Here is a 13,443-nt window from a genome sequence, read left to right as displayed (position 1 = left end):
GTACTCTATGGAAGGTGGATGGACGAGGCATGAATACACTCCTAGCTTTATCCTTCCAGGTCATCAGGCTCCTGCGTTTGTCTGGATGGTGTCACAGAGTGCCTGCATCCTGGCTGAGTCTCTAGCGTCCTGCACCCCTTTGGTCCTATTGCCAAAGTTGTTCTCTCTGGAAAGTGCACCCTTGCTTGACTTTGGGGGTGGGGGTGGGCGACCGGCCGATCCCGGGCATGGAGGGATCCTCAGGGCGTGATGATAAGGGGCTCCGCCAGTCTCCTTGGGGGAGGTTAGCCAGCCCCTTCCCTCGTGCTCACATTCAGTGCCGCAGCGCCCCCTTGGCCACCAGAGGCGCCCGGAAGCGGGACTCCCCGAGCGCGGGGCGGGGCGAGGGGCGGGGCGCGGCGGCACCTGGGCCGCGGGAGAGCCGGGGGTGGGCTCTCGGGGGACAGCTAGCTGCCCCCCCAGATCTGCAGCGCCGGCCGCCGGGAGCTCGAGGCTCCGGGCGCAGAGGCTGCGCTGTCACATGGGCGGCGGCGACGGGGCCGCATTTAAGCGGCCAGGGGACGGCGCCCGCCTGCAGCGCGTCCTCGGGCTCGGCTCCCGCCGGGCGCCCCGCTCTCTGCCCTCCGGGGGCCCCGCACCACCCCCGCCGGGCCATGCGAGCGCGGGCCCCGCCGCGATGAGCTCGCACATCGCCAAGAGCGAGTCCAAGACGTCGCTGCTCAAGGCGGCGGCGGCGAGCGGGGGCAGCCGGGCTCCCCGCCACAGCTCTGCGCGGGACCCCGGGCTGCGTGGCCGCCGGCTGCCCGGTCCCTGCCCCGGCTCGCCTCCACCGTGCGGGGACCCCAGCTCGCGGAGGCCCTTGTGCCGGCCCGTACCGCGGGACGAGGGCGCGCGCGGGAGCCGGCGTGGGCTGCCCCAGGCGCACTGCAGGCCCCGGGAGACGCTACCACCGGCCCGCGGGCGCGATGGGGAGGAACGGGGGCTGGCGCCAGCGCTCGGTCTACGGGGTTCCCTGCGATCGCGGGGTCGCGGGGACCCGGCTCCTGCTGGCACCCCCGAGGCGGACCCGTTCCTCCACCGGCTGCGCCCCATGCTCAGCTCCGCCTTCGGCCAGGTAAGGGCCGCGCCCCTCGCCCGCGCTCCGGGCACCGGCGCTCGGGACCCTACGGCGGCGGCGCGTCCCCGGCTCTGCTCGCTCTGCCCAGTCGGGGCGCACCTCGGCTCATCCTGTCCTCCCGCGGCCCTGGCGCTCCGCCACCCCCGTGTCTGATTCAGCACCCTGTGCGCTGTCCACACTCCGGGCCTCTTCCTGGGCGCCGCTCAGCCGAGCCTGCCTCGCACCTGCAGGAGCGACCTCCGCAATCCTCCGGGAGATTTTCCGGGGTCGTGAGCAGCGCTTGGAGCAGGTGGCGCCAACCCTCTCCTCTCTCTAGCCTCTGGCGACCCAGAGGAGCGAAGGGCTTGGAGTCTGAGCGGCAAAGGGGGAGGGCCTGGGAGTACAGCGAGTTGCTTGCGGATGACTTATACTAGCCGTGACTTAGAGTGTCCTCAAAGGTCTGGGAAAGTTAGGGGATTGGAAAAATGGGGAGGAGAAGAGATATCTGAACAGGCATGAAGGGTCTGTCCAGAGCTACGGCTCCATCTAGAACTTGAGAGTGTCTTCAAGGAAGATGGTATTCCAGGGATGCTATCTGAATGGCACTTAGGCAATTGTGGGATAAGACCCAGAAAATCCAAGCCTGGATTGGTGTGCCTTTTAGGGTTAGGAAGGCCACTAAGAGGTCACCGGTGACTCATTTTTGTTCCTCGCACGCCTTTGCCCGCAAGGATTCCAGTCAGCGGGGCATTTACAAACAGCTCAAGGCTACAGTGTGGGATTGTGTCGCAGGGGAGACAGGAACCCGTGAACTTTTGAGCAAAGCCAAGATTTCCTCTAGTTGGGAGACTGTAATTGAATCAAACTCAGCGAGTCAGTTCTGCAGAGGCTCAATCAAAAGGCTGGCATGGTTTCAGACGCAGGGGTCTAAGTGTTTCTTTGGTAGGATCTATTGCAAAGATAACCACCTCAAGCTCCCGGCTGGCTGTGCGGGGATCAGGAGGCCGCGTGTGTTTTTGCTTCAGAACTGCTCGCTTCTTTTCAAAATACTACTGTGCAGTGGTTAATGCAGGCGGGGCTCTGTCATGAAGGCAGCCGCACTTGGATTCGGGTTGCACCGGGACCGCTGTGATGCTGTGACGGGACCAGCGGGCACACGGCTTTGTTCCTGCAGGGAGCCCTGTTAGCGGTGCTCAGGAGTAGAGGTTTGGACGCAGGGCCCTGCGAGAGAGAGAGAGAGAGAGAGAGAGAGAGAGAGAGAGAGAGAGAGAGAGAGAGAGAGAGAGAGAGAGAGAGAGAGAGGGAGAGAGCGAGAGCCTGGCTACATGCCAAAGGAGATGCTCACTGCAGTGGTTTGCGTGCTCCAAGGAGCCGAAGCGTGTTAGGAGTGATTTGTGGGTCTGGACTGGGTTGTCATTCAAATGCTGTGTTGTGAGTGGGGAGCTGCGATTCACTCAGTTATTAAGCATTCCTTGAACACCTACTTTCCCCCGGCATTGGTGGGACACTAGGTGGGAAGAGTTAGGATTTGGGGCTGTTTCGGAGCTCTCGACCCAGCCGTTTGGAAAGTGCCCAGTCACCAGGCTGATTAGTCAGTTTGCCAGTGATCTGGCAAAAGGGCCATTGCTCCCTACATTTGCAACATTTGCTGGCAGAGGCCCTTGTCCGAGCCCCAGAGCCTTTCAACGACCTCTTCCATGTCTCAGCCATTAAGTGGAGACGATTCTCCAGCCCCCGGGTTCTGAAATGTCACAGGGTCACTTGAGTCACGAGGAGCTGGAAGGTCCCATGAAATATTTACTACCTCTCTCTGGAAGCTCTTGCCTCTCAGAGCCGCAGACTCTCTCCCCTTCCATCCCCCCTCCCCCCAGCACATTCAGTTTGAGTTTCCTGGTGATGACTCCTCTAAGGGATTTGTGGGGACAGGACCACAAACCCATCTAAGAGGTTTGTGTCAGAGCCTCCTGTCTCCTTTGGCTAGGAGGGAGTGGTTTCTCCTTGCTATCTCTCTCCTGCATTGAACATTCTGTCCTTTAAAGATAGGGTGGAGACTAAGAGAAGGCAAAATGGGGCCCTGAAAACAGAAAGTTCTAGGTGGATCCACTTAGGGCAAAGTGTATTTTGTTCACGCCGTTAACTTATTTATCAAAAATTTTAACTTTTTTTTTTAAACCTCAGGTGAATTAGGTGAATTGCTTTTATCTCATCAGGGCTTTTATTTATTTGTTTATTTAGAGAGAGAGAGAGAGAGAAGATCAATTATAGTGAATTGGGGAAGTTAAATGGTTTCTGCAGGCCTAGGTATAGAGAGCTTGGTCCACTGGGTATCACCAAGCCAGGGCTGCATCTATGTTGCTGTTGCTGTTGCTGTTGCTGTTGCTGTTGCTGATGCTGATTAACTGTAAGGCTGCACTTCTTCTGCTTGTAATAGCAGCAGAGAGAGCCAGGATTGGGCACACTAGAGGTATCCAGATAGACTCTCCACTCTCCACACTTGGGGAAATGGAAAGTAAGACACCTCACCTCCACACACACACCCCAGTGACAACCGGGAGTGTCTCTGCTGCCTGTAGGGAGGAGACACTGTGGCTTCAAGGCTGATGTGTGGGATGGTGGCTGGGAAAGGTACCAGATCCCTAGCTTCCAACTTTGTCACTTTGTATCTCTGTGACCTTGGCATCATTTTTCTCTCTGTGACAGTGGTTTCTTCCTCCAGAATTGAGAGTGGGGAAAAGCTGCCTTGCAGGGTTGTGATGAGGCTCACATGAGATGAAGGATATCAGGGGCCTGGTTCATAGTGAGCGCTGGCTAAAGAGCAGCCTGCATTCCTGTGACTGCCTTCATTAATAGTCATTAAAAGAGTGCCGAAGTCTGAGTAAACGCAGGGTAAGGGATGCTGCCTCCATGCTGGGCTAGAAAGACTTTTAAAAGAATGGGCTCAGAGTGCAATGTCAGCGACCTGTCCCTAGCTCTACCAGCTAAGGACATATCACCCAGATGCCCAGGGAGACTGTGGGGCGTGAAACACGACCTTGAATAAGCACGATATGAGATCTTGGGTCTTGGAAGACTATGGTATGAACACACCTGCTTTTGTTTTAAAGCTTGAGAAGAGACTAATGCAGATAAAGCCCCCAGCTCTAGGACCATCCTAGAGAAACATCTCTCTTGATGTGGAGGGACCAGCCCAGTGTCCACGCAACACACAAAAGCATCACAGTATTCATGAGTGACTCCTGGGTCTCCTCGTTCCTGTGGTACAGACAGAGGAGATGGGCCAGGGCCATGATGGCTTGGGCCCTGCGGGTTCAACCGCATCAGCCTGTGTGAAGTTGAAGATCAGGACTGTGAATATCCATTCCTGTGCTACCTGCTCTTTTCCGTTGCCTTTCCTTTGAGGCCCCGGATGAGGAAGGAGAAGGTCAGCCTGTGGTTCGCATCAATCATGATGTTAGGAGAGGCTGAGTCAGTGGACGAGAGTGTCGTCTGTAATGTCTGGATGTCTGCGATTGGCTTCGGCTGTTCCCCGGTGATCGGCAGGGCTACTCAAAAACTCTCAGTCTGGAATCCAAAATTGCCAGAGTCTGTCCTTGGAGGGTTGGCTTTATCGCCAAACCCCATTTTTGAAATGAGGACACAGGCTCCGGAGAGGGCAGTGCCTGCCAGAGGTCACATAGTAGATAAATGGTAACACCTGTCACCTGAGTGACACTGGGCTGGCCAGGAATGGAAGTCATCAGAGGTGTTCACAGGGTACCTCACATGCTGTGAACCCCAGGCCTCTCCCTGAGAGTCCCGGCACTGGGTTGTCACCCACATTCATATGCTGTTGGTTGATCTGGTGGAGACCTAAGACCAGCCACCCTCCTAAGCGGGGATAACCAGCAATGGGCTCAGCCTTCTCACCCTGTGATCCTATTATTCCATTCAGAATCCAAAGCAGGGCTCCAGAGGCCCAGGGACTTGCAGAGAATAAGAAGGGTGTATGTCACAAAGTGTTCTTCACTTCTTAGAGGAAACTTCCAAGCGTCAGCCTTGCTGCGTTTTTTTAAGGGAAGGTCAAACCTCCCGCCCCCTGCCCAGTTTAGTTTAAGGAAACTTTAAAACCCCCATATCTGGTCCTTCTGGGTCCCTAGCTGACCTTAAGACTCAATAATGTCCACCCCATTCTCATCCCAAAGCAGAATAAGACCTTGAATATTTGTACATTTATTTAAAATGTGTGTTTGCCAAATGTGGTGGTGCACAAGCTCTTGGGGGACAGAGGCAGGCATAGTTGTGTTTGCATGTATATGTGTGTATATGGGTGTGCATGTATATGCAAGTGTGTGCATGCACGTGTACATGTGTATGTGTATATGTGTGTGTGTACATGTGCACAAGTGTGTATGTGTGTGCATGGTTCGTGTGTGTGTGTGTGCGTGTGTGTGTGGGGGGGGGGGGTCAGAAGAGAGCTTTCAGAAGTTGACTCTCTCCTTGTATCATCTGGGTCCCAGGAATCCTGATCAGGTTGTGAGGCTCAGCAGGAAGTACTTTGACTCAGTGCACAATCTTGCTGACTCGCAAGATGGGCTTTCTTTAAGCATTTGATTGGTTTTGCTGTCTTCTGTCTCCAGTTTCCAAGGACAGGGGCATACAAAGCCAAGGTCGACAAGCACCTGCTATATCTGAGACTGGCCTGCAGGGGGCAGGAGTCACCAGGGCTGAATAACTGGATAGGTGGATGCTGCGTTTGGCCCTTTCAGTTCGAGGCAGAGGAATGGGACAGGTTTTTGGTGCCAGACACTGGGTGGGACCTTTTGTGATATTGTTTTGTTAACCACACATAAAAGCCCAAAGGAGGTGTTGTTAGTATCTAAGGGACAACCTCCAGAAGTCCAAAGTGAATCAGATCCATCGCAATTCGTCTGACTCGGCATTCTATCCCTGGTACATCATCTTTCATATTTTTAAAAGGACTTATTTTTATTTTATGTGTATGAGTGTGTTTTCCCCCTGTGGTATGTGTACCACATGTGTGCCTGATGCCTTCAGAGCTCAGAAGAGGTGCATTAGATCCTCTGGAACTGGAGTTACAAAAGGTTGTGGGCATCCCCATGGGTGCTGGGAACCTACCCCGGGTCCTCTGCAAAAACAGCAAGCACACAGAACCACTGAAGCATTTTCCCAGCCACTCTCAGTGGGTCTTAATGCCATCTACAGGTTAGAGCTCCCCAGAGAGTCCACAGTCTCTGCACTTGGCTGCCCTATGCCGCCCACTGCACCAGGGATTTCAGAGCAGGGTCCAGCCATTTCTGTGTTTCTCTTTCTTCTCTCTCTCTTTCTCTCTCTCTCTCTCTTTGTTTTTTGTTTTTGTTTTGTTTTTGTGTGTGTGTGTGGTTTTTTTTTTTTTTTTTTTCAAGACAGGGTTTCTCTGTGTAGCCCTGGCTGTCCTGGAACCCACTTTGTAGACCAGGCTGGCCTCGAACTCAAAAGTCTGCCTGCCTCTGCCTCCCAAGTGCTGGGATTAAAGGCGTGCGCCACCACTGCCCGCCTGTATTTCTCTTTCTTAGCGTTTATCTGGACTATAGTTAAATAATTGTACTCCTCACTCTCTCTTGCCCACCTGCAAGGATGTAAACTCCCGTTGTTGTTGTTCCTCTTCATTGTTTCCAGAGCCAAGCACAGCACCCGGCACATAAACGCCGGGCAAACGATACTTCCTTCTTCCACTTGAATAATTACTTATCAGCGCCTATTATGTACCACAGGCTTTCCTGTATGCGCCGTATTAGCCAGACAGGGAAAGTCCCATTTTCTAACGGAGGAAACTGAAGCTCAGGAATAGAAGGGGATCACAGGCAGAGCCGGGGCTCAACCTTAGACCCCAGATCCTTTCCCATTCATCAGAGGCCATTGACCCAGACCCTGGACCAGCGGAGTGCTTCCTCTGAGTTGCTTTGCATTTCCGTTAGCGGTCTGCCCCTCCCCAGCTCTCTGGCATCTTTACTCTCTTTCCTGCCCTTTAGCTGTTCCCACCCAGGCTCCTCCTTTTGTGTTCGGGGTGTGGCTTCTCCCTTTTCCCCTCCTCCAGGAGTATGGGCCAAAAAAGGCATCAAGAAACTGCCTTGGCTACACCGTTCCCTGATCTACAGCGACACACAGCACTACAGCCATAGTGAACTAGCCAGCGACCTCCTTTTTAGCCTCCTAGGAGGAAGCCTGTGCCACCCACTGGGCAAGGAACCCAGCCATCTTCTCTAATGAAATTCCTGACCAGACATCCCAATGGACAAAAGTCCCTGGGAGAGGAAGCAGTCTGGGCTTGGTGTCTGCGATTGCATCAGGGGCCAGGGAGTAGGTCAACCTCCTGGTCTATCTCTGGCGCCCCCTGCTGGGGAAAAGCTGGCTGCACGGATAACAGGAATGCTTCTCTGGGTACCCGCCTACCACTGCCGCGCTCAAACCGGGGCATCTGAGGCATGAGAAGAATTCCCTTGCCAAAGCAAAAATTTGGAGGGACAAAGAACACCGAGTCATCTGTAAAGTTCCGACTGTGGGAACTCGGAGGACCATTTTTAAAAGGCAAACCTCCCTGTTCTGCACTCCAGCAAAGCCAGTGAAAAAGACCTTTAGGTCAGGATTGGGAAGAGGATAGGAAGGACCAGAGAGACCTTGGCCACGTCCTCTGTGCCAGCGCTGCCTTCATTCTCCTCTCATCAAGGCCATCGCTTGGCTTCCCGAGGGTCAGGAAGCCTTTCCACGGCAGAGGGAGCATAAGGAAGAAGCAGATGACAGCTGTGGCTTCAGCTGTGCCGCCAGCCCTGGAGCCTCATTCCATGTCAGCGATGAGGCAAGTGTGAAAAATGGAGCGTAATAGAGACGTCACAAGATCTCCCAGGCCCTCAACTGAGAACCACCTTGCTGCTCAGTCAGCTGGAATTGCCAGTGGCTGATGAGGCATGCTCACCCGGCTCAGTGCTCTCCAGACGGGGCTTATATCTCCCTGGGGTCCTGCGTGTGCATGCATGTGTGTGGTTAGTGTGGTGTGTGTGTGTATGTGCCTGTGTGTTCAACCATGCGTGCATGTGCGCAGGCTGTGAGGCACCCTGGCTTTGGGGGCCCAAACTAGCCAGCTTTCCCCTTCTGGATCTGCTGGCCTAATTCCCAGTTGCAGCTGCCACCTTGGGTCCCCCTCCCCAAGGCAATCTCCCTGCATATTTGGTAGCATAGGAAGGGAGGGGCTGAGGCAAGGGGAGAGACAGAGAATGGACTGAGCTCTAATGCTGTAATCTGATGTTGATGATCCTAAAGGCTTCCCAGCGCCAGTGCCCTCTGTGATCTACTCTCCAGGGGATTTTTTTTCCCCCGGTGCTATGTACTTTTTCCTTCTGCCTTTGGCTCCTTAAGAAACTGACCAGAAAGTTAAACCTAGAGACACAAACGCACATACAAACAAACCACCAGGAAAAAAAAAAAATCAGCAGGAGCAGACAGGCAGGCAGGCAGGCAGACGAGCACGCGCGCTCTGGCTCAGCTCTGTCCTGGAGGAAGAGCGACTGGAGCAGAGAGAGTCGCTGGGGTTGGCAGTGACCCAGACTGAGGTCTTCTGCCCCCCCCCTCCCCCAGAAGCCTCCTTCATGGACCCAAAGACCGCCAAAGGGGCTGTGTCAGCGTAGGATGGGCAACTGCGTCAAGTCGCCACTAAGAAACCTCTCAAGAAAGGTATGTTTTGGGAGCCCCCGAGTCTTGGTACTGGGGTTGCGGACATCTTGTTGCCTACCCCAGAGGGGATGAAGTGGGTGGGCATCTGATGTTCGTTAGGCTTCCCAGGGTGTCTGTCCAAAACTGTGTCCCTGTTCTGACTTCAAGACACCCTCCATCAGCAGATTCTTATGTTCTAGGGGGGCTCTGAGCTAAAGTTAGGGCTTAAAGGTGCCTGGGGTTAGGGGTGGGAGGTCATGGGGTCCCAGAAGGTCATATCTGGGATTCATGAAAGAGGTAAGCAAGAAACCATCTGACTTTGGGGCTTCAGGGCTATAAGATGAAACGTGTGGATTCTTAGGATGGCAGTGTACATATACCTTAGCATCTAAAGCATCGGAGACCCTTCAGGAGCAGACCCCAGGGCTCAGCCGGTCTGGGCTCCTCACTGATAATCTCTAAGTCAGCGGTTCTCAAACTTCCTAATGCGGCAGCCCTTTAATGTGGTTCCTCGTGCTGTGGTGACCCCCAACTATTACATTATTTTTGTTGGTTCCCCTTAACTGTCATGTTGCTACTGTTATGATTTGTGACGTTTGCCAAAGGGGTCATGACCTACAGGTTGAGAACCAATTATCTAAGTTTCGAAGGAACCGTATTAAGCAAGGAAATGTCCCCCTTTGATTGTATTTACAATAACTCTTGAGTCAGGCGTGGGAGTCAGGACTCATGGCCTTAGAACCCAGATGGCTTCTTTTGAGAAACACGGTGCCCGAGAGATATGTGGGTCAGGATTGTCCATGTCACTTTTCAGGGTGGATTTACTGCTTGTACGCTAGGACTTCTTTTGCAAGAATTCCTTGGAGAAAGCGAGTGTTCCCTCCCTCGGGCGTCTCCAGGAAGGTCTGGGTTATGTTTAGAGTGTGTTCTGCTTGGGCTCTGCGTATATTGCAGGCTGGCTGGAGTCAGGTCGTAGACTGATAAAGATTTTTGCCTCCAGTGTTTTCATTTGCCAAATAAGAAATGGGATTGCCAATCGAGGGGGCGGGGATTGGAGGGTCAGGTGACTCACCGAAGGTCTTGGATTGGCTAATGGAGCCTTCACTCAAGTCCCATCTTCCCCATTCCGCTTCTGACCTCTCAATTTAGGACACTTGGGGCTTTTTAGCCCTGTCGCCTTCCTCGTGTGGCTAAGCCGTTGACATCAAATTCCATTTAATCTTCGGCCGTTCCTTGGGCGGCTCGGGGGGTGGGGTGGGGGTGGGGGTCTGACGTTTCCATTGTGCCTTAGAGTCTGCCATTCTCTTAGAGGAGGCTTCTGCCTGAGAGGTGATCTGGGAAAGCGGAAGCTGATCTAAATTAGAGGATCCCAGGCAAATGCCAACGCAGAGGGATATGAATTGAAGAACAAGCCCTGTCCTCTGCCTCCTACCCTCTTCTCTTGAGTGCTTGAGCCTCTTCTTTCTGGCCATTCGATCTTGGACAAATTACTTAACGTCCTGAGACTTAGTTCCTTTGCCCATCAGCTGGGAATGCTAATGCCTATGTACATTGTGATCAATGGGGATCAAGCTCAGAGCTACACACCGCCCAGGCCTGATATGTAGCTCTTGTCTGTCTGTTCTGTTCTGCTTACTAGAAATAAGGGCTTACTCTGAAGCCTGGGCTTCCTTGTATGAGCCAGTGCAGCTGGCTGGTTTGGTGTGTTGTTGTTTTGTTATGTTTTGCTTTGCGTTGAGACAACGTTTTGCCATATAGCCGTGACTGGCCTGGAATTCACAATGCAGACCAGACTGGCCTCAAACTCATAGATTTCCTGCTTCTGCCTCCAAAGTCCTGGGATAAAAGGTGTATCACCACACCCAGCCCCAAGTATTTAACTCTTAAAATGATGGTGTGCTGTGCACAGCGCCAGATGTATATAGTACCAGACACGCGTTGGATGCTCACCATCATCCGAGGTAAAGGATGGAGTAGAAAATCGAAAGAGATTGGTGATCGTTACCGCTGCTTTTGTGGTGAGGTTTCTGTTTGTAGCCCAGGCTGGCCTGGAAATCGAGATTCTCTTGCCTTAGATGCTGCATATTAGAAATATAGTATAGACTTGAGCCACCATACCCAGGTAGACTTTATTACCCAGATCCTCATGCATGCTGAACCCTGTGCCTCTCTACACCACCAAGCCACAGTACAGCTGGCGAGGTGCTTAGTGCCCTGGCGGAAGTGATCATAATTCGTAGGAATCATTTCTTCTTTTGGATTATTGACAGCATATCTGCCATCTCACTCCCTCTTTTCTTCTTAACACTTCCCCTGGCTAGGTTTGCAGAGAAAGAAAGCTGGGCCCAGAGATAAGGATTTCTGAGGTCATCTGGTCGCTAGCAAACGGAGCCTGGGATTTGGAGCCTGCACTGTGTAAACTCGGGGCTGGCTGGCATTCTACGCACGCTTTTCCTTTCTCCCACTGTCAGAAATGTTATTCATAAATTCCAAAATATGACCTTCGAGATTGTCGAGTTCAACTCCCTACCCTGTAGAGCAGCTCGCCCCTCCTATCTCCCTTCACGTTGTCCTTGAGCCTGAGCAGATCGGGAGTTTTGACCTGTGTGCCCTTGGGCAGTTTGTTTGGTTAGAGAGCCAGAGGTCACTACATTCTCTAAAATTCTGGTCTCTCCTGGTTCCAGGCCAGGCATTCCTGGTCTCTGGCTCCGCTCCTTAAGTAGAAGCTGGGAAAATGGACAGGGTGATAGGTACCCTGCTTCTAGCCCTGAGCCAGGCAGGACCAGCCTGTCAGGTGCCATCCTCGCTGGCTGGGGAGGAACGGCTGTCTCCTGGGGCAACTTGGTGCCAGGCAGAGTTATACTCAAGAGATGCAGTGGAAATTCCCAGCCGCCACTGGCTCGTTCTTCGTGGGTGCAAATTCCTCTCCATCCTTCTCGTTTCTTTGCTGATTGGCAGATGTTCCCCCACTTCCCCTGGAGCCAGAAGTAAAAATGCCTTCTGGCTCCCAACATCTCTTCACTTGCTCTACCAACATCATTGTCTGCATTGTTGCCGTAACGACGGGCAAGTTCATTTGTTTGGCTCTTAATGTGTTTGAAACACTATGCAAAACGATCTATAGGCCGTAGCTTTCTTCGTTGGCTTACAAGAGCCTTGTGGATACAGATGATTAACACCCAAGAGTAAGGGAGGATGCTGGGGCACGGGGTGGGGATGAAGGGAGCTGTACAAGGTCACACAGAGAGCAAGTGGCAGATTCAGAGCTTCTCCCAAGATGGGGTCCAGAGCCAGCACACTAAACACTCCGAGGATTCTGTGCTCCTTGCCGCCTCCCCCTCCTCGGTCTGTGCTTCTCCTGAGCCAACGCGTGTGAGATTTGGCCAGAAACAGAAAGTCTGCTTTTCCACAAACATCTCCAGTAAGGTTACTTCCTGGAGCTAGTCTTCCATCCAGTCCCGGGCTTCTTTCTCACAGACCCCTTCTTAGAGGGGAGGGCTCTCTGGTCTTTGCCATTTCCAGCACAGGTTCAGAGGTGTAAGTGGAGTAGAGTTTCAAACTAGAATGAGCCTTGGTCTGTGGCCAGCCATCCCTTGTGTTCGGAGATTTCTTACAAGTGACCCTCCAGCCTTGGTCTGAGTCACTGTGTCTCCTTTGAGGAACACATATGCTGTTCTTCCTCTAGGTCTGGAAGGGGCCTAGGGTGTTGGAAGAGGTTGGAATCGAGTCTCCATCAACAGAAACCCCACCCCCATCCCCTCAGGCTTGGAAGAGAAGCATGAGAGGACAGGACGAGGGAGGCTCCAAGAGAACAGGCTTCCCCTGTCTATACCTGTGTGTGTGCTTAGCTAGAGGCAGCTAGTTGGGATGTTGAGTATATAGTTCTGTGTGTCTCAGACAGACAGCTCTCTTGGGAGTCCAGCTCTCCCGCCGTCCTTAGGAAAGTTCTGCTACAGGCTCCCACCCTGAAGAGAGGCTGTCCCTTGCAGGGCACGGTGCTGGACCTGGAGAGGCGCTGGAAATTCTGTGAGGCCTGGGTCCGGCCGGCCACATGTTGTGTCTGGAAAACTGCTACTGTCCTAAGGGGGGAAGGTCTGTGGGGGCAAGGCTGACTTTTTATAACTCTGTGGGAATCTTCAGGCTGGCCGGGGCCTGAGAGCACAGCTATATTTGGTCAGATGGCAAGGCCCCTGCCTCAGCCTCTGGAGTTCAAGGAGGCCAGCCTGGGCATGGAGCCAGGGAAAGAGGGCCGATAGGAAAGGAAAACTGCTGGAAGACTGCCCAAGTAGGCCTTCATGAACAGGTGGAGCCTGGGCACAGGTGGGGCTTGTCTGACCCACTGATGCTTTTTAAACCAGATTTGGCATCCGTTGGCAGGTGTGTACTGAGAGTAGTGCGGCCCATTTAGAGAGAGCACACTGCGTCCATTTTGCCCCCCTTCCCCCTCCCACCACTCACCTGCCATATTGGTCAGCAATGACACCAGTGTATGACCTCCAGTTAGGGGGACTTGCAGAAGCTGTTTGTTCTCTGTGTCGCCCCAACTCTGCACCGCTCTTCCGGTGGGGGAGGGGGAGGAGGGTATCCAGCTAGGGCAGGACCTGAGTCTATCAGAAGGCTGGGAGACAGGATGTAGGTACCAGGGTTGAGTTGGAACACTGGGG

At 53.4% G+C, this 13,443-nt stretch overlaps 1 protein-coding gene across 2 annotated transcripts in view; it reads left to right on the top strand.

The window, feature by feature from the left end:
- The first annotated feature begins 392 nt into the window (after positions 1-392).
- The window catches only part of Cabp1 (calcium binding protein 1), a 26,871-nt gene continuing 13,820 nt past the window's right edge, over positions 393-13,443 (top strand). The window contains exon 1 of one of the 2 annotated variants that reach the window (XM_021163062.1): positions 393-1,114. In XM_021163062.1, the coding sequence (XP_021018721.1) occupies positions 521-1,114 (594 nt within the window). In that variant the 5' untranslated portion in view covers positions 393-520. Of the gene's footprint in view, positions 1,115-8,680; positions 8,801-13,443 lie in introns of those variants that run through there. The other variant, XM_021163063.2, reaches the window with a different exon arrangement.

The sequence above is a fragment of the Mus caroli genome, chromosome 5, assembly GCF_900094665.2.
Source record: "Mus caroli chromosome 5, CAROLI_EIJ_v1.1, whole genome shotgun sequence".
In the NCBI taxonomy this organism is placed as follows: domain Eukaryota; kingdom Metazoa; phylum Chordata; class Mammalia; order Rodentia; family Muridae; genus Mus; species Mus caroli.
Note: the sequence above shows the minus strand (reverse complement) of the source record. Positions and strands in the feature narration are given on the sequence as shown.